The 21,078-nt window shown below is 46.5% G+C and overlaps 1 protein-coding gene across 1 annotated transcript; it reads right to left on the bottom strand.

Annotated features, from left to right (window-relative positions):
• Window positions 1–1,212: 1,212 nt before the first annotated feature.
• Window positions 1,213–20,951, bottom strand: LOC139414491 (inositol 1,3,4,5,6-pentakisphosphate 2-kinase). The gene is made up of 14 exons (XM_071162401.1): window positions 20,719–20,951; window positions 20,192–20,251; window positions 19,529–19,624; window positions 19,182–19,248; window positions 18,548–18,672; window positions 17,174–17,263; window positions 15,874–15,932; window positions 15,346–15,418; window positions 8,985–9,113; window positions 5,148–5,280; window positions 4,011–4,146; window positions 2,025–2,127; window positions 1,736–1,815; window positions 1,213–1,505 (listed from the first exon to the last, which is right to left on the bottom strand). The coding sequence occupies exons 1-14, from the start codon at window positions 20,797–20,799 to the stop codon at window positions 1,265–1,267; spliced, it is 1,473 nt and encodes a 490-aa protein (XP_071018502.1). The 5' UTR covers window positions 20,800–20,951; the 3' UTR covers window positions 1,213–1,264.
• Window positions 20,952–21,078: the final 127 nt, after the last annotated feature.

Here is a 21,078-nt window from a genome sequence, read left to right as displayed (position 1 = left end):
ACAAGCAAACTGTTAGGTTCTGTTAGCGCTGCGTAGAGTCAACACTTTTAGTCCCTCACGGCCTCCGTTGTACCCCCTGGGGGGCGCATGAAGTCTTTCCTCATTGTCCTGCGACCTCAACGTTTTCAGAGGGCCGTGAGGAGGAGAGCATTGGGGAAGAAGTTCCTAGGTAGTTAGATCTACTGAAATGCTCTCGTCCTCCCCTCCTTCTGACATGTTGAGATGGAGGCTGGGGGAGACGAGATGGAGGCTGGGGGAGACGAGATGGAGGCTGGGGGAGAGGAGATGGAGGCTGGGGGAGAGGAGATGGAGGCTGGGGGAGAGTAGATGGAGGCTAGGCAAGAGGAGATGGAGGCTAGGTGTCAGGAGATGGAGGCTAGGCAAGAGGAGATGGAGGCTAGGCAAGAGGAGATGGAGGCTAGGCGAGAAGAGATGGAGGCTAGGCGAGAAGAGATGGAGGCTAGACGAGAGGAGATGGAGGCTAGGCAAGAGGAGATGGAGGCTAGGCAAGAGGAGATGGAGGCTAGGTGTCAGGAGATGGAGGCTAGGTGTCAGGAGATGGAAGCTAGGGGAGAGGAGATGGACGCTAGGGGAGAGGAGATGGAGGCTAGGTGTCAGGAGATGGAGGCTAGGTGTCAGGAGATGGAGGCTAGGGGAGAGGAGATGGAGGCTAGGCGTGAGGAGCCTGGGAATCCAAAGAAAGACATGATTGTATCCATGGTCTCTCAGAGCCTCGCACCATAAGACATCGCTTCAGAAGACCCCGGGGTCATATGTGCCACCATAGCTCCCCAAATGGCACCCTGTTACCTATATAGTGCACTACCTTTGACCAATGCCCATAGGGAGCCATTAGGGACACAGCACTCCGTTTCCTAAACTCAGGTTATATAATATGGCAAATCTTTTTAGGTTTTTTCCCAGTTCAGTTCATTCACTTTTGCTCTATCAGTTCCACAGCAGCGTTCAGTCTGGGGATAGTAGGAGGGGTTAGGGTACGGGGGAGGGAGGGGTTAGGGTAAGGGGGAGGGAGGCGGTTAGAGTACGGGGGAGGGAGGGGTTAGGGTACGGGGGAGGGAGGGGTTAGGGTACGGGGGAGGGAGGCGGTTAGGGTACGGGGGAGGGAGGCGGTTAGGGTACGGGGGAGGGAGGGGGTTAGAGTACGGGGGAGGGAGGGAGGGGTTAGGGGAGGGAGGGGTTAGGGTACGGGGGAGGGAGAGTGTAGGTAACACCAAGCGGGAAGGCCAGACAGCAGAGGGAGTGGTTATACAGGATGGAACACCAGAGTACAGTCCTCTCCTTCTCTGTCCCAGCCCAGGAAGACACTCTGATTGGCTAGTTCCTGGTTGTTGGGCAGGGTGCTCCTCAGGTAGTGGTTGACTATCTTGGAGTCCAGTCTGCTCTGGTGAGGGATGCTCTCGTAGGGTTTAGGGTCCAGGTCTAGGATGGACACGGAGTAGGTGAAGCGAGGCTTCGAAGGCTGGATCTCCAGGCTCTGGTCCAACCTGTAGGCAGTACACAGGGGAGAAGAATGAGGGTCTGCTCCATGTAGGCAGTACACAGGGGAGAAGAATGAGGGTCTGCTCCATGTAGGCAGTACACAGGGGAGAAGATTGAGGGTCAGTATATAGTAGTGACTGATTAGCCTGGGAACCAGTCTGTTTGTGCTAACAGTACAAGGATTGGACTGTAGCACTACGGAGGCCAACTTGGTAGAATTCAACTAGGTCCTCACCCGTCCTCCTCCCCACAGGTTGCTATGGTGATCATGATAGAGCAGTCCTTGGCTGTCATGGCAACTCTGTACTGGTGGACCTGATGAGAAACAGCCATATTAGACAAATAAGCTTACTTTTTAAAATATTTTTTAACAAATCCACTTTATTAGACATTAGACTACAACCTGTGTGGGGAACAACAAGCACTAAAGCCCCAAGCAATATAATGTATATTTATGGAGCCTTGTGTAAATAATTCAGGTTTTACAGAGTTGCGTGCGTGGTAAGAAAGAAGAGGGTTCTCGCCTTTCCGACAGCGTACTCGATAGAGCCGTCGTCTTCAGGCGGACACTTCTGGATCTTCTCCAGGAAGCTGTGGCTGTACGGCCCGTCGATCTGAAGGCTACTTCTACAAGCAGAGTCAGTCAGTCAGAGGAAGAGAAACCCCCCCCCCCCCCCATTGGTATTTGTTTTCATTAGTCCCCTCAAAAAATGTTTAAGATAGATATATATTTATATATAACTTGGGAAGTACAGCTGGCGTTTGTATCCAAACGGGGGGCCAAAACCATTCAGATGCTACAGACGTTTGTGAGAAGATCGATTTTTTGGGATGTCTCATGGTCTGACATGGTCACAACAATTTAGAAGGACGGACACCCCTTCAAATTAGTGGATTCGGCTAGACAGGTGTATAAAATCGAGCACATAGCCATGCACTCTCCATAGACAAACATTGGCAGTAGAATGGCCCGTACTGAAGAGCTCAGTGACTTTCAACGTGGCACAGTCATAGGATGCCACCTTTCCAACAAGGTAGTTCGTCAACTATGCCCTGCTAGAGCTGCCCCGGTCTACTGTAAGTGCTGTTATTGTGAAGTGGAAACGTCTAGGAGCAACAACGGCTCAGCCGCAAAGTGGTAGGCCACACAAGCTCACAGAACGGGACCGCCGAGTGCTGAACCCCAAAAAACGTCTGTCCTCAGTTGCAACACTGACTACGGAGTTCCAAACTGCCTCTAGAAGCAACGTCAGCACAATAACTGTTCATCGGGAGCTTCATGAAATGGGCTTCCATGGCAGAGCAGCCGCACACAAGCATAAGATCACCATGCGCAATGCCAAACGTCGGCTGGAGTGGTGTTAAGCTCGCCGCCATTGAACTCTGGAACAGTAGAAACGCGTTCTCTGGAGTGATGAATCACGCTTCACCATCTGGCAGTCTGACGGACAAATCTGGGTTTGGCGGATGCCAGGAGAACGCTACCTGCCCCAATGCATAGTGCCAACTGTAAAGTTTGGTGGAGGAGGAATCATGGTCTGAGGCTGGTTTTCATGGTTTGGGATAAGCTCCTTAGTTCCAGTGAAGGGAAATCTTAACTCTACAGCAGACAATTACATGCTAGACAATTCTGTGTGATACGCCATCCAGTGGTCTACCTAGGTTATTACACTCCGTTCAGTGGTCTACCTAGGTTATTACACTCCATCTAGTGGTCTACCTAGGTTATTACACTCCATCTAGTGGTCTACCTAGGTTATTACACTCCGTCTAGTGGTCTACCTAGGTTATTACACTCCGTCTAGTGGTCTACCTAGGTTATTACACTCCGTCCAGTGGTCTACCTAGGTTATTACACTCCGTCCAGTGGTCTACCTAGGTTATTACACTCCGTCCAGTGATCTACCTAGGTTATTACACTCCATCTAGTGGTCTACCTAGGTTATTACACTCCGTCCAGTGGTCTACCTAGGTTATTACCCTCCGTCCAGTGGTCTACCTAGGTTATTACACTCCGTCCAGTGGTCTACCTAGGTTATTACACTCCGTCTAGTGGTCTACCTAGGTTATTACACTCCGTCTAGTGGTCTACCTAGGTTATTACACTCCGTCCAGTGGTCTACCTAGGTTATTACACTCCGTCTAGTGGTCTACCTAGGTTATTACACTCCGTCTAGTGGTCTACCTAGGTTATTACACGTGGTCTACCTAGGTTATTACACTCCGTCTAGTGGTCTACCTAGGTTATTACACTCCGTCTAGTGGTCTACCTAGGTTATTACACGCCATCTAGTGGTCTACCTAGGTTATTACACTCCGTCTAGTGGTCTACCTAGGTTATTACACGCCATCTAGTGGTCTACCTAGGTTATTACACTCCGTCCAGTGGTCTACCTAGGTTATTACACTCCGTCTAGTGGTCTACCTAGGTTATTACACGCCGTCTAGTGGTCTACCTAGGTTATTACACGCCAAATGAAACCACTGAATAACAGTATTGTGGTTCTCACCTCTCTTTAGGAAAGTCCTGTAGATGCTGCTCCACTCGTTTAAACAGGGGGTTTAACCCCTCAATGTCTAAATTATCCAACATCTGAGTCCCCAGAATTTTGTCCAGGACGCAATCTTTGGGTAGGCAGTGGTTAGCTGAAAAGAAAAAGATAATAATACAAATATTGACGTTGATAAGATTTAAATATATAAAATAAAACATGCAAAAGATAATCCATCGATAGCCATGCAATCTCCATAGACAAACACCTGACAGCTGTGGCATTATCAAGAAGCTGATTAAACACAGCATGATCATTACACAGGTGCACCTTGTGCTGGGATCCACTAAAATGTGCAGTTTTGCCACAGATGTCTAAAGTTTTAAGGGAGTGTGTCATTGACATGCTGACTGCAGGAATGTCCACCAGAGCTGCCGCCAGAGAATTTAATGTTAATTTCTCTATAACAGTTTTAGAGAATTTGGCAGTACGTCCAACCGGCCTCACAACCTCAAGACCACGTGTATGGTGTCATGTGGGTGAGCGGTTTGCTGATGTCAACGTTGTGAACAAAGTGCCCCATGGTGGCTATCCGGTTTATGGTATGGACAGACATAAATCTACGGACACTTTTAAAAAGGTTTCTGTGACCAACAGCTCTGTATTCCCGTGTGAAAAATCTAGGAAATCCAGGGTCCTAATTCATTTATTTAAATTGACCGATTTCCTTATATGAACTGTCACACGGTAACATCTTGGAAATCGTTGCACGTTGCGTTTATATTTTGGTAACACATTCAACAAAATTAAGCAATAAGGCACGAAGGGGGTGTGGTATATGACCAATATACCACGGCTAGGGGCTGTTCTTAGACACGACGCAACACAGAGTGCCTGGATACATCCCTTAGCTGTGGTATATTGGTCATATCCCAGAAACCCCCATGGTGCCTTATTGCTATCATAAACTGGTTACCAGCAGAATTAGAGAAGAAGAAAAAATAATGTTGTGGTTTACGGTCTGATATACCACGGCTGTCAGCCAAATCAGCATTCAGGGCTCGAACCACCCGGTTTATAATGCTGTATAGCTTGTTATAAAGCATGCATGAGCCTTTTTTAAAATTCTCCACGCCAAGTATCCCTGTCTCTCACTGTTGCGTAGCAGGTCCCGGTGCAGGAGGCTGGCCTCACACCTCACTCTGCCCTCAGACAGGCGAGTCTTCCTGGGGTCCCAGGAGCTCAACAGGGCACTCACGATCACCTGGATCAACTCATTCAGAACCACCTGGGGGTTTAAACAGAAAGTTAGAGGAAAGGAGGACAGAACATTAAGATGTCTCAAACAGTCTGTTCCCTATATAGTGCACTACTTTTGACCAGGGCCCATAGGGAATAGGGTTTCATTTTACCAGGGCCCAGAGGGAATAGGGTACCAATTGACCAGGGCCCATAGGGAATAGGGTTCCATTTGACCAGGGCCCAGAGGGAATAGGGCACCATTTGACCAGGGCCCAGAGGGAATAGGGTACCATTTGACCAGGGCCCAGAGGGAATAGGGTTCCATTTGACCAGGGCCCAGAGGGAATAGGGTTCCATTTGACCAGGGCCCAGAGGGAATAGGGTTCCATTTGACCAGGGCCCAGAGGGAATAGGGTTCCATTTGACATGGGCCCATAGGGAATAGGGTACCAGGGCCCAGAGGAAATAGGGTTCCATTTGACCAGGGCCCAGAGGGAATAGGGTACCATTTGACCAGGGCCCAGAGGGAATAGGGTACCATTTGACCAGGGCCCAGAGGGAATAGGGTTCCATTTGACCAGGGCCCAGAGGGAATAGGGTACCATTTGACCAGGGCCCAGAGGGAATAGGGTTCCATTTGACCAGGGCCCATAGGGAATAGGGTACCAGGGCCCAGAGGAAATAGGGTTCCATTTGACCAGGGCCCAGAGGGAATAGGGTACCATTTGACCAGGGCCCATAGGGAATAGGGTTCCATTTGACCAGGGCCCAGAGGGAATAGGGTGCCAGGGCCCAGAGGAAATAGGGTTCCATTTGACCAGGGCCCAGAGGGAATAAATAGGGTTCCATTTGACCAGGGCCCAGAGGGAATAGGGTACCATTTGACCAGGGCCCAGAGGGAATAGGGTTCCATTTGACCAGGGCTCAGAGGGAATAGGGTACCATTTGACCAGGGCCCAGAGGGAATAGGGTTCCATTTGACCAGGGCCCAGAGGGAATAGGGTTCCATTTGACCAGGGCCCAGAGGGAATAGGGTACCATTTGACCAGGGCCCAGAGGGAATAGGGTACCATTTGACCAGGGCCCAGAGGGAATAGGGTTCCATTTGACCAGGGCCCAGAGGGAATAGGGTACCATTTGACCAGGGCCCAGAGGGAATAGGGTTCCATTTGACCAGGGCCCAGAGGGAATAGGGTTCCATTTGACCAGGGCCCATAGGGAATAGGGTACCAGGGCCCAGAGGAAATAGGGTTCCATTTGACCAGGGCCCAGAGGGAATATGGTACCATTTGACCAGGGCCCATTGGGAATAGGGTTCCATTTGACCAGGGCCCAGAGGGAATAGGGTACCATTTGACAGAGAGCTTTACAGTAACCCGGCGTCGGCCCCAGAGAGCTTTACAGTAACCCAGCGTCGGCCCCAGAGAGCTTTACAGTAACCCAGCGTCGGCCCCAGAGAGCTTTACAGTAACCCGGCGTCGACCCCAGAGAGCAAGCAGAAGCACAGTGACCAGGAAAAATTCCCAAGGAGGAAGCAGACACTGAGGAGAGGCTGTACAGGGCCATTAAAACAGAAAGAGACAGGATACATTCCAAATGTAGGGCTGACCCCATTTTAATTGTTTGATAGGCAGTTGGTAGACCAAGATTCTTTAGTGGAGCAGTCACAAATAGATAATTTTTTTCGTGGCTCACAAGGATTCTGATTCACAGCGGTCTCAGTGGTCATTGAATGGGCCCGCAGGGATGCCCCGGTCTCAGTGGACTAATCCATTGAATGGGCCCGCAGGGATGCCCCGGTCTCAGTGGTCATTGAATGGGCTCGCAGGGATGCCCCGGTCTCAGTGGTCATTGAATGGGCTCGCAGGGATGCCCCGGTCTCAGTGGACTAATCCATTGAATGGGCCCGCAGGGATGCCCCGGTCTCAGTGGACTAATCCATTGAATGGGCCCGCAGGGATGCCCCGGTCTCAGTGGTCATTGAATGGGCTCGCAGGGATGCCCCGGTCTCAGTGGTCATTGAATGGGCTCGCAGGGATGCCCCGGTCTCAGTGGACTAATCCATTGAATGGGCCCGCAGGGATGCCCCGGTCTCAGTGGACTAATCCATTGAATGGGCCCGCAGGGATGCCCCGGTCTCAGTGGACTAATCCATTGAATGGGCTCGCAGGGATGCCCCGGTCTCAGTGGTCATTGAATGGGCTCGCAGGGATGCCCCGGTCTCAGTGGACTAATCCATTGAATGGGCTCGCAGGGATGCCCCGGTCTCAGTGGTCATTGAATGGGCTCGCAGGGATGCCCCGGTCTCAGTGGTCATTGAATGGGCCCGCAGGGATGCCCCGGTCTCAGTGGACTAATCCATTGAATGGGCTCGCAGGGATGCCCCGGTCTCAGTGGTCATTGAATGGGCTCGCAGGGATGCCCCGATCTCAGTGGACTAATCCATTGAATGGGCCCGCAGGGATGCCCCGGTCTCAGTGGTCATTGAATGGGCCCGCAGGGATGCCCCGGTCTCAGTGGACTAATCCATTGAATGGGCCCGCAGGGATGCCCCGGTCTCAGTGGTCATTGAATGGGCTCGCAGGGATGCCCCGGTCTCAGTGGTCAATGAATGGGCCCGCAGGGATGCCCCGGTCTCAGTGGTCATAGAATGGGCCCGCAGGGATGCCCCGGTCTCAGTGGACTAATCCATTGAATGGGCCCGCAGGGATGCCCCGGTCTCAGTGGTCAATGAATGGGCCCGCAGGGATGCCCCCGGTCCAACAATGGGAGTGTGCTAAAAATGCACTTCCTCCGTCTCGCCATTTTGGGCGTATTCATTGTTTTCCCTTTAAAATTGATAGTGTCTACCAATTCCCCATTACACATTAATCACCAGTAGTATTCTACATTTACTGCTAATTCCCTTCCTTTCTAATCTACAACGTTTGGTTACGGTCACGTCTGTTAATGCATTCAATATTATTACAGTCGTTTACCGTTGTCCTTGTCGGAGTGGGCGCGTTGTTTGCAGAGCTCACAACCTACGCTAGTTCTGGTTTATTTAATTCCATTTATTCATCGTCAATGTTGAGTAAGGACACGCACCTGATTACGCTTCTAGAAGTCTATAGGCTACCTGGCCTGCAATGCAAATGTAGTCATGTCTGATCGCATTTCTGATTGGCTTAACTTCACCTCAAAACAGCAAGGAAACAAAGTGTCTTTAGAGTCCGTTGAGAATGACCGCTCCCTCCCTTTATCCATCCACCCCCCCCCCCCCCCCCCCCTTTATCCAGCTCCCTCCCCCCCCCTTATCCAGCTCCCCCCCCCCCCCTTATCCAGCTCCCCCCCCCCCCTTATCCAGCTCCCTCCCCCCCCTTATCCAGCTCCCTCCCCCCCCTTTACTTATAGATTTGTATTATTTAGATGTAGATTGAATTTAGGATAACAACATGACAACGACTGCGATAACCTATTATAAATTAAAATGAAAACTGTTCCACCAAAATGTGCAAAAATGAAGATCAGAACTGGCACGCAGGTCGGTAGAAATGGTCAAATAAATTGCCGCTCCAAATGGAAAAGGTTTGTCGACCCCCCCCCCAGGTCTAAAAATCAGTCCCTGATTTCAGAGGGGAACAATGAAAACACAGTGGAACTGGCTTTGAGGTCCAGAGTTGAGTTCGAGAGCCCCCTCAGGGCTTTGGTCAATAGTAGTGCACTATACAGGGTGTCATTTAGGATGCAGATTATAATGTGGCTACCAACCTTACTGGACTGGTGTCCGTTCATAAGGCTGCCACTAGGGAGGAAGTATGGCCGTAGATGCTGAGCCAATTCATCCAGGTCCTGCAACACGTCAGCATCATCCTTACAGCTGTAGATACACTCTCCACCCTGGATAGAGACAGACAGGAGAGAGACAGCTGTCTGGGTTAATAAACCTGACAGCTATAGATCCAGCCTGGATAGAGACAGGTAGGTTTAATAACCCTGACAGCTATAGATCCAGCCTGGATAGAGACAGGTTTAATAACCCTGACAGCTATAGATCCAGTCTGGATAGAGACAGGTTTAATAACCCTGACAGCTATAGATCCAGCCTGGATAGAGACAGGTTTAATAACCCTGACAGCTATAGATCCAGCCTGGATAGAGACAGGTTTAATAACCCTGACAGCTATAGATCCAGCCTGGGTAGAGAGACAGGTTTCATAACCCTGACAGCTATAGATCCAGTCTGGATAGAGACAGACAGGATAGAGACAGCTGTCTGGGTTAATAAACCTGACAGCTATAGATCCAGCCTGGATAGAGACAGACCGGATAGAGACAGACCGGATAGAGACAGCTGTCTGGGTTAATAAACCTGACAGCTATAGATCCAGCCTGGATAGAGACAGGTAGGTTTAATAACCCTGACAGCAATAGATCCAGTCTGGATAGAGACAGACAGGTTTCATAACCCTGACAGCTATAGATCCATTCTGGATAGAGACAGACAGGTTTAATAACCCTGACAGCTATAGATCCAGTCTGGATAGAGACAGGTTTAATAAACCTGACAGCTATAGATCCAGCCTGGATAGAGACAGGTTTAATAACCCTGACAGCTATAGATCCAGCCTGGATAGAGACAGACAGGTTTCATAACCCTGACAGCTATAGATCCAGTCTGGATAGAGACAGACAGGTTTCATAACCCTGACAGCTATAGATCCAGTCTGGATAGAGACAGACAGGTTTCATAACCCTGACAGCTATAGATCCAGTCTGGATAGAGACAGACAGGTTTCATAACCCTGACAGCTATAGATCCAGTCTGGATAGAGACAGGTAGGTTTAATAACCCTGACAGCTATAGATCCAGTCTGGATAGAGACAGGTTTAATAACCCTGACAGCTATAGATCCAGTCTGGATAGAGACAGGTTTAATAACCCTGACAGCTATAGATCCAGCCTGGCTAGAGACAGGTTTAATAAACCTGACAGCTATAGATCCAGCCTGGATAGAGACAGGTTTAATAACCCTGACAGCTATAGATCCAGCCTGGGTAGAGAGACAGGTTTCATAACCCTGACAGCTATAGATCCAGCCTGGATAGAGACAGGTAGGTTTAATAAACCTGTCAGCTATAGATCCAGCCTGGATAGCGACAGACAGGTTTCATTACCCTGACAGCTATAGATCCAGTCTGGATAGAGACAGGTTTAATAACCCTGACAGCTATAGATCCAGCCTGGATAGAGACAGGTTTAATAACCCTGACAGCTATAGATCCAGCCTGGGTAGAGAGACAGGTTTCATAACCCTGACAGCTATAGATCCAGTCTGGATAGAGACAGACAGGTTTAATAACCCTGACAGCTATAGATCCAGCCTGGATAGAGACAGACAGGTTTCAAAACCCTGACAGCTATAGATCCAGTCTGGATAGAGACAGGTAGGTTTAATAAACCTGACAGCTATAGATCCAGCCTGGATAGAGACAGACAGGTTTAATAACCCTGACAGCTATAGATCCAGTCTGGATAGAGACAGACAGGATAGAGACAGCTGTCTGGGTTAATAAACCTGACAGCTATAGATCCAGTCTGGATAGAGACAGACAGGTTTCATAACCCTGACAGCTATAGATCCAGCCTGGATAGAGACAGACAGGTTTAATAACCCTGACAGCTATAAATCCAGCCTGGATAGAGACAGACAGGTTTAATAACCCTGACAGCTATAGATCCAGCCTGGATAGAGACAGACAGGTTTAATAACCCTGACAGCTATAGATCCAGCCTGGATAGAGACAGACAGGTTTAATAACCCTGACAGCTATAGATCCAGCCTGGATAGAGACAGACCGGATAGAGACACAGGTTTCATAACCTGACAGCTATAGATCCAGCCTGGATAGAGACAGGTAGGTTTAATAACCCTGACAGCTATAGATCCAGCCTGGATAGAGACAGACAGGTTTAATAACCCTGACAGCTATAGATCCAGCCTGGATAGAGACAGACAGGTTTCATAACCCTGACAGCTATAGATCCAGTCTGGATAGAGACAGACAGGTTTCATAACCCTGACAGCTATAGATCCAGCCTGGATAGAGACAGGTAGGTTTAATAAACCTGACAGCTATAGATCCAGCCTGGATAGAGACAGACAGGTTTAATAACCCTGACAGCTATAAATCCAGCCTGGATAGAGACAGACAGGTTTAATAACCCTGACAGCTATAGATCCAGCCTGGATAGAGACAGACAGGTTTAATAACCCTGACAGCTATAGATCCAGCCTGGATAGAGACAGACAGGTTTAATAACCCTGACAGCTATAGATCCAGTCTGGATAGAGAGACAGGTTTAATAAACCTGACAGCTATAGATCCAGCCTGGATAGAGACAGACCGGATAGAGACACAGGTTTCATAACCTGACAGCTATAGATCCAGCCTGGATAGAGACAGGTAGGTTTAATAAACCTGACAGCTATAGATCCAGTCTGGATAGAGACAGGTTTAATAACCCTGACAGCTATAGATCCAGCCTGGATAGAGACAGGTTTAATAACCCTGACAGCTATAGATCCAGCCTGGGTAGAGAGACAGGTTTCATAACCCTGACAGCTATAGATCCAGTCTGGATAGAGACAGACAGGTTTAATAGCCCTGACAGCTATAGATCCAGTCTGGATAGAGACAGACAGGTTTAATAACCCTGACAGCTATAGATCCAGTCTGGATAGAGACAGACAGGTTTCATAACCCTGACAGCTATAGATCCAGTCTGGATAGAGACAGACAGGATAGAGACAGCTGTCTGGGTTAATAAACCTGACAGCTATAGATCCAGTCTGGATAGAGACAGACAGGTTTCATAACCCTGACAGCTATAGATCCAGTCTGGATAGAGACAGACAGGTTTAATAACCCTGACAGCTATAGATCCAGTCTGGATAGAGACAGACAGGTTTAATAACCCTGACAGCTATAGATCCAGTCTGGATAGAGACAGACAGGTTTCATAACCCTGACAGCTATAGATCCATTCTGGATAGAGACAGACAGGTTTCATAACCCTGACAGCTATAGATCCAGTCTGGATAGAGACAGACAGGATAGAGACAGCTGTCTGGGTTAATAAACCTGACAGCTATAGATCCAGTCTGGATAGAGACAGACAGGTTTCATAACCCTGACAGCTATAGATCCAGTCTGGATAGAGACAGGTAGGTTTAATAAACCTGACAGCTATAGATCCAGTCTGGATAGAGACAGGTTTAATAACCCTGACAGCTATAGATCCAGCCTGGATAGAGACAGGTTTAATAACCCTGACAGCTATAGATCCAGTCTGGATAGAGACAGACAGGTTTCATAACCCTGACAGCTATAGATCCAGTCTGGATAGAGACAGACAGGTTTAATAACCCTGACAGCTATAGATCCAGTCTGGATAGAGACAGACAGGTTTCATAACCCTGACAGCTATAGATCCAGTCTGGATAGAGACAGACAGGTTTAATAACCCTGACAGCTATAGATCCAGTCTGGATAGAGACAGGTAGGTTTAATAAACCTGACAGCTATAGATCCAGCCTGGATAGAGACAGACAGGTTTAATAACCCTGACAGCTATAGATCCAGCCTGGATAGAGACAGACAAGATAGAGACACAGGTTTCATAACCCTGACAGCTATAGATCCAGCCTGGATAGAGACAGGTAGGTTTAATAACCCTGACAGCTATAGATCCAGCCTGGATAGAGACAGACAGGATAGAGACAGCTGTCTGGGTTAATAAACCTGACAGCTATAGATCCAGCCTGGATAGCGACAGACAGGTTTCATTACCCTGACAGCTATAGATCCAGTCTGGATAGAGACAGGTTTAATAACCCTGACAGCTATAGATCCAGCCTGGATAGAGACAGGTTTAATAACCCTGACAGCTATAGATCCAGCCTGGGTAGAGAGACAGGTTTCATAACCCTGACAGCTATAGATCCAGTCTGGATAGAGACAGACAGGTTTAATAACCCTGACAGCTATAGATCCAGTCTGGATAGAGACAGACAGGTTTAATAACCCTGACAGCTATAGATCCAGTCTGGATAGAGACAGACAGGTTTCATAACCCTGACAGCTATAGATCCAGTCTGGATAGAGACAGGTAGGTTTAATAAACCTGACAGCTATAGATCCAGCCTGGATAGAGACAGGTAGGTTTAATAAACCTGACAGCTATAGATCCAGCCTGGATAGAGACAGACAGGTTTAATAACCCTGACAGCTATAAATCCAGCCTGGATAGAGACAGACAGGTTTAATAACCCTGACAGCTATAGATCCAGCCTGGATAGAGACAGACAGGTTTAATAACCCTGACAGCTATAGATCCAGCCTGGATAGAGACAGACAGGTTTAATAACCCTGACAGCTATAGATCCAGTCTGGATAGAGAGACAGGTTTAATAAACCTGACAGCTATAGATCCAGCCTGGATAGAGACAGACCGGATAGAGACACAGGTTTCATAACCCTGACAGCTATAGATCCAGCCTGGATAGAGACAGGTAGGTTTAATAACCCTGACAGCTATAGATCCAGCCTGGATAGAGACAGACAGGATAGAGACAGCTGTCTGGGTTAATAAACCTGACAGCTATAGATCCAGTCTGGATAGAGACAGGTAGGTTTAATAAACCTGACAGCTATAGATCCAGTCTGGATAGAGACAGGTTTAATAAACCTGACAGCTATAGATCCAGCCTGGATAGAGACAGGTAGGTTTAATAAACCTGACAGCTATAGATCCAGTCTGGATAGAGACAGGTTTAATAACCCTGACAGCTATAGATCCAGTCTGGATAGAGACAGGTTTAATAACCCTGACAGCTATAGATCCAGCCTGGATAGAGACAGGTTTAATAACCCTGACAGCTATAGATCCAGCCTGGGTAGAGAGACAGGTTTCATAACCCTGACAGCTATAGATCCAGTCTGGATAGAGACAGACAGGTTTAATAGCCCTGACAGCTATAGATCCAGTCTGGATAGAGACAGACAGGTTTAATAACCCTGACAGCTATAGATCCAGTCTGGATAGAGACAGACAGGTTTCATAACCCTGACAGCTATAGATCCAGTCTGGATAGAGACAGACAGGATAGAGACAGCTGTCTGGGTTAATAAACCTGACAGCTATAGATCCAGTCTGGATAGAGACAGACAGGTTTCATAACCCTGACAGCTATAGATCCAGTCTGGATAGAGACAGACAGGTTTAATAACCCTGACAGCTATAGATCCAGTCTGGATAGAGACAGACAGGTTTCATAACCCTGACAGCTATAGATCCATTCTGGATAGAGACAGACAGGTTTCATAACCCTGACAGCTATAGATCCAGTCTGGATAGAGACAGACAGGATAGAGACAGCTGTCTGGGTTAATAAACCTGACAGCTATAGATCCAGTCTGGATAGAGACAGACAGGTTTCATAACCCTGACAGCTATAGATCCAGTCTGGATAGAGACAGGTAGGTTTAATAAACCTGACAGCTATAGATCCAGTCTGGATAGAGACAGGTTTAATAACCCTGACAGCTATAGATCCAGCCTGGATAGAGACAGGTTTAATAACCCTGACAGCTATAGATCCAGTCTGGATAGAGACAGACAGGTTTCATAACCCTGACAGCTATAGATCCAGTCTGGATAGAGACAGACAGGTTTAATAACCCTGACAGCTATAGATCCAGCCTGGATAGAGACAGACAGGTTTCATAACCCTGACAGCTATAGATCCATTCTGGATAGAGAGACAGGTTTAATAACCCTGACAGCTATAGATCCAGTCTGGATAGAGACAGACAGGATAGAGACAGCTGTCTGGGTTAATAAACCTGACAGCTATAGATCCATTCTGGATAGAGACAGACAGGTTTAATAACCCTGACAGCTATAGATCCAGCCTGGATAGAGACAGACAGGTTTCATAACCCTGACAGCTATAGATCCAGCCTGGATAGAGACAGACAGGTCAGAGTGAAATAATAAATTGCGCAATGCAATGAGAGGACTACTGTTGCAGAATGAGTATGACAGGTGTACCGCAGAGATACACACCTTGAAGATTTTAAAGTTGTTTTGAGGTTCCTCTATCAAGTGCTTGATGGCTAGGGACATTCTCTGTTTGTTCCTAAAGCAGAGAGATTCAGGCTGAGTATACATGGCACTTTATCCACATGCTGTGGAATCATATACAGACTAGAGGAGCACCGAGTTCTGAACATGGTCAGATCAAATGGTTGTAGATACACCATGTGTACCACAAGATGGTGACAATCACAGCAGCAAGATGTGCGACCTGTTGCCACAAGAAAAGGTCAACCATTGAAGAACAAAACACCATTCTATATACAACCCATGTTTATTTAATTTTCCCTTTTGTACTTTAACTATTTGCCGATCGTTACAACACTGTAATATATATATATACACATGATGTGAAAGGTCTTCAGTATTTTGGAACTTTTGTGCACTTTTGTGTTTATCTATTTCACTTGTTTCTGGAAAGGTAAATATGTTTCCCATGCCAATAAAGCCCCTTGAATTGAATTGATAACTGGGCAGGTGACGTGTACTGTCACTTACCCTGAGAACAGGTCTAAGGGGCAGTACCGGCTCAGCCGTTTCCACTTTCCATGGGCCAACTGTTGAGTTAGAGAGAAGAGCACAAAACTCAGTCCGTTTGTCTCCACCCGGCGCAGTTCTACAGTCTCACCAGCAGGGGGCAGACACCGATCACAACACTCAACTTTCACAATAACAAATGCCTGGCTCCTGGTAGATGTCCTAACCCCCAGTCTATTCTCTGGTAGATATCCTAACCCCCAGTCTATTCTCTGGTAGATATCCTAACCCCCAGTCTATTCTCTGGTAGATGTCCTAACCCCCAGTCTATTCTCTGGTAGATATCCTAACCCCCAGTCTATTCTCTGGTAGATATCCTAACCCCCAGTCTATTCTCTGGTAGATATCCTAACCCCCAGTCTATTCTCTGGTAGATATCCTAACCCCCAGTCTATTCTCTGGTAGATATCCTAACCCCTGTCTATCCTCTGGTAGATATCCTAACCCCCAGTCTATTATCTGGTAGATATCCTAACCCCTGTCTATCCTCTGGTAGATATCCTAACCCCTGTCTATCCTCTGGTAGATATCCTAACCCCTGTCTATCCTCTGGTAGATATCCTAACCCCTGTCTATCCTCTGGTAGATATCCTAACCCCTGTCTATCCTCTGGTAGATGTCCTAACCCCTGTCTATCCTCTGGTAGATATCCTAACCCCTGTCTATCCTCTGGTAGATATCCTAACCCCCAGTCTATTCTCTGGTAGATATCCTAACCCCCAGTCTATTCTCTGGTAGATATCCTAACCCCTGTCTATCCTCTGGTAGATATCCTAACCCCCAGTCTATTCTCTGGTAGATATCCTAACCCCTGTCTATTCTCTGGTAGATATCCTAACCCCCAGTCTATTCTCTGGTAGATATCCTAACCCCTGTCTATCCTCTGGTAGATATCCTAACCCCCAGTCTATTCTCTGGTAGATATCCTAACCCCTGTCTATCCTCTGGTAGATATCCTAACCCCCAGTCTATTCTCTGGTAGATATCCTAACCCCTGTCTATTCTCTGGTAGATATCCTAACCCCTAGTCTATCCTCTGGTAGATATCCTAACCCCTAGTCTATCCTCTGGTAGATATCCTAACCCCCTGTCTATTCTCTGGTATAGTCAAAAGGACCAGTCAAGTGAAGCAGAGGTGTGCTCTGTTGTATTTGACTAGGTAATGTACACGTCATTTCTCATTGAAGAACCCTCAAGGTCATCAAACTAATGTAGTACGGCAGGTTATTCCAACGTCGTTCCCTAAACAATGTGAACTCACCTTAAAATGTTGATGCATGCAGAAGCGGCACACCTGCTTTTTGATTTCTTTCGTAACGTGTCTAGAGGACGGCAGAAATCCACATTTGGGCTGTAAAACACGAGACCAGAAGTGAGTCACTGCGGCTGACTTAATTAAGTGGAATCAACAAAACGGTTCTTTTTTTTAGCTAAAAAAAACACACACTTGTCCCTGTATCGCTTGACATCAAAAACCCCCATGACTTCTGACTCAGTTTTCCTTTAATCCTGTATTCAATAACCCAGGTCCTTATAAAAGGAGTGTCATCACGTCTTTTCACGGTCTGTGTATTTGTATATTTAAAAAAAACAAAAAAAACACTTGTCAAGTTTACATAATCTGTTTATTTAATCATTGTTTAACCAGGAATGTAAATTGGTTTTGAGAACGGGTTCTACAGTGTTTCTCAATGAGCAGTAACTTCCTACAACTATAGCTCCATCCTTAAAAATTTATAAAATGGGGAGATGACTGAGGCCGTCCCAAATGGTCGGTCTCTCTCCCTCTCAAAAGTTTGGGGTCACTTAGAAATGTCCTTGTGTTTGAAAGAAAAGCACCTTTTTTTCTGTCCATTAATAAAAATAACATCAAATTGATCAGGAATACACTGTAGACATTGTTAATGTTGTAAATGACTATTGTAGCTGGAAACGGCTGATTTTAATGGAATATCTACATAGACGTACAGAGGCCCATTATCAGCAACCATCACTCCTGTGTTCCAATGGCACGTTGTATTAGCTAATCCAAGTTTATTTTAAAAGGCTAATTGATCGTTAGAAAACCCCTTTGCAATTATGTTAGCACAGCTGACAACTGTTGTCTTGATTAAAGAAGCAATAAAACTGGCCTTATTTAGACTAGTTGAGTATCTGGAGCATCAGCATTTGTGGGTTCGATTACAGGCTCAAAATGGCCAGAAACAAAGACATTTTCTGAAACTCGTCAGTCTATTCTTGCTCTGAGAAATTAAGATTATTCCATGCGAGAAAATGCCAAGAAACTGAAGATCTCGTACAACGGTGTGTACTACTCCCTTCACAGAACAGCGCAAACTGGCTCTAACCAGAATAGAAAGAGGAGTAGGAGGCCCCGGTCAACAACTGAGCAAGAGGACAAGTACATTAGTGTGTCTAGTTTGAGAAACAGACGCCTCACAAGTCCTCAACTGGCAGCTTCATTAAATAGTACCCGCAAAACACCAGTCTCAATGTCAACAGTGAAGAGGCGACTCCGGGATGCTGGCCTTTGATGTTATTTTAATGGACAAAAACAAGGACCTTTCTAAGTGACCCCAAACTTTTGAACGGTTGTGTGTGTGTGCTACTTTGTACCAGGGCCCATAGACTGTACCTTAATCTCTATACAGAGAGGAGGTCTGTGTTCTCTGCAGCAGCAGCAGGAGGAGAGCTGGGTGAGGTTAGGCAGACACAAGGCACATCCACTAAACGTATCCATCACTTTGTCACAGCGAGACTCTGCCATGACATGGAACACACAGACAGATGGGTTAGTTATAACACATTCACGACAACTTCAGTCACAGACATTTGGGGCCCTTTCCTCCCCCCCCCCAGACACATTGAGCCTAGTTCTGAACTAAACAGCTCTTTCAACAGAGAATCTCCTTTGAGACTGATTTTTAATCCCCGACTGTGATCACCTGTGTCTGGGAACTGGCCATTGATGTGCAGGTTTTAACTATAGCCATAAAAAAAAAGTAATTTCCTCATAATGATGAAATAAATACAAAGCTATTTAGAGTTCCATTACACCAGACACTGTAGATTCCACTACCTATAGATAGCATTCTGTCACCACTAACTTCACACGCACCACACGTCCACACGCACACACGCACACGTCCACACGCACCACAGCTTAGTCTGCTGATGTATTCCACAACAACACAAGGAAATGTGATGTGTCATATTTCATGACAACCCGAAGATGCCAAACCCTGACAAACTAAAAAGACGACACGTACCTGGCCTTTCCTGCTGGACCTTCAATGACAGCTGTCGGACAAAGTCCAGCGGGAGCTTCACAGCCTCCTAACACAAACAATAATGCATTGATTGAAATGTATCAAAAGCATACACTATCATACAATAATGTATTGATTGGTGTATCTATAGCATATACTATCATACAAAGCTGTATCAGGGAACAGAACTGACCATAACCTTTCAACTGGATTTGATAACTTTATTAGTAACATGTGGCAAAAGAACTGTCTTTTAACCAAACAGTTAACCTCATAACATATTGGGGGAAAGGTTCCATGCTATTTACAACAACATAGTTAGCACAGAATATATATATATGTCTTACTCCGTCGTGGACGAATTTCTCCCCCAGCAGTGGCTTCATGACATTTTGACTATAGTCAACTATGTTCTGTATGTGGCGAAAAGCTTGTTCTGTTGTCTGGAAGAGAAGAAACAGATCGTCAAGAGAAATTGGGTTTCTGGGACAATCCTGGAGTGTTCATTTTTTCAGAGCTCTGTGTAAATGCAATGACGGGATACTTGTGTTTGTGCCTTCACTCGCTTGGTTGATACAAGCAGTCAATGAAAGCCATTCATCCTAAACTGGACCTTTGAGAGCCTTACACAAGTAAATGGACAGATCTGGGATCAGCTAACCCCTCCCATAATCCTAACCTTTAGTGAGGAAAAATACAAAACAAATGACCAAAGATCAGAATATGGTGGCAACGTAACGTTACTCCGCCTTGCTCACCCAAATGTTGATTTCCAGAAACGAAATCCCCCCCAAACCAATACAGGGAGTTGGATTGAGTTGTTGATTAATCATAATAAAAAGACACTAAACGATTCACAGAATAAACCAATTCTTAAGACATTTCGATTTAGGAGCATATCTTGTTACCAAACCAAGATCTGACAGTTTATTGTTGTAATGGTTATGGGGGGGGGGGGGGGGGGGGGGGGGAGAAGTCAACTAATGGGACACGGGAAAATATTTTCTAACCTTATGCGAGTTTTCGGCATCTTCTGTAGAATACTTCAGGAGCCGAAGGACTCTGGCGTGCTGGATAGGAAGAGTGTTGAAAAATATCAGCATGGGAAATCATTTTAAAGAAGATACCTAAATATACATTTAAAAAGATGAAGTGAGAGTCCTTTGCTGTAACCCATGTGATAACTCAGCAAGGTTAAAGTTAGCTAGCTTGCTTGCTTGCTACCGTAAATACATTGCTAGTTTGATTTCCAAGGCACTAAATGTGGCTAACGTTAGCTACGACGCTAGCTTGATATTTGGTAGCTAGCAACTGATGTGGGGGAGAGGAAAAAAACACAATAAATCAGATGACTACTAGCAAACAATCTAGTGACAAGTAAAATAAACAATATTTTACTTTCCACTTTTTGCTTTTACAGACCTGGACGACGCCAGACAACCTGACCAGCTAGCTAATATATTAGCTACCTAGCTAGTTAGTAGCATATGCTAGCTACCAAGATTTTAGCTTACTGACCTAACATTAGCTAGCTCACCTGGACATTAGAAACCACTAGACTTTTGTTGCCTTCTCCGTGGTATTTCCAGTCGTTCTCGTCCATTTTGTCCAGTTCCATAACAGAACTGTACGTTGTAGGCAAATTAATCTATATCGCTTATGAACTCCAGCAACTTTGCCAGGCTAACGCACACAAGTTCTGAAGCTAAGACAATAATTTTTAAGCTACTGACTGACACCAAAGAACTATTGCTTTCTGGAGGATGTCCCGCCCACTGTCATCGTATTGGCCAGATGTTTTTAGATGCAATTTTCATTGGATACTTCAGTCAGACGTAACGGAACTCGGATATTTTCGGCAGCCAATCCAAATAGGATGGAAAACTGTTGCCAATCG

This window comes from Oncorhynchus clarkii, chromosome 7, assembly GCF_045791955.1.
Source record: "Oncorhynchus clarkii lewisi isolate Uvic-CL-2024 chromosome 7, UVic_Ocla_1.0, whole genome shotgun sequence".
Taxonomy (NCBI): Eukaryota; Metazoa; Chordata; class Actinopteri; order Salmoniformes; family Salmonidae; genus Oncorhynchus; species Oncorhynchus clarkii.
This window is presented reverse-complemented; position numbering and strand designations above follow the sequence as displayed.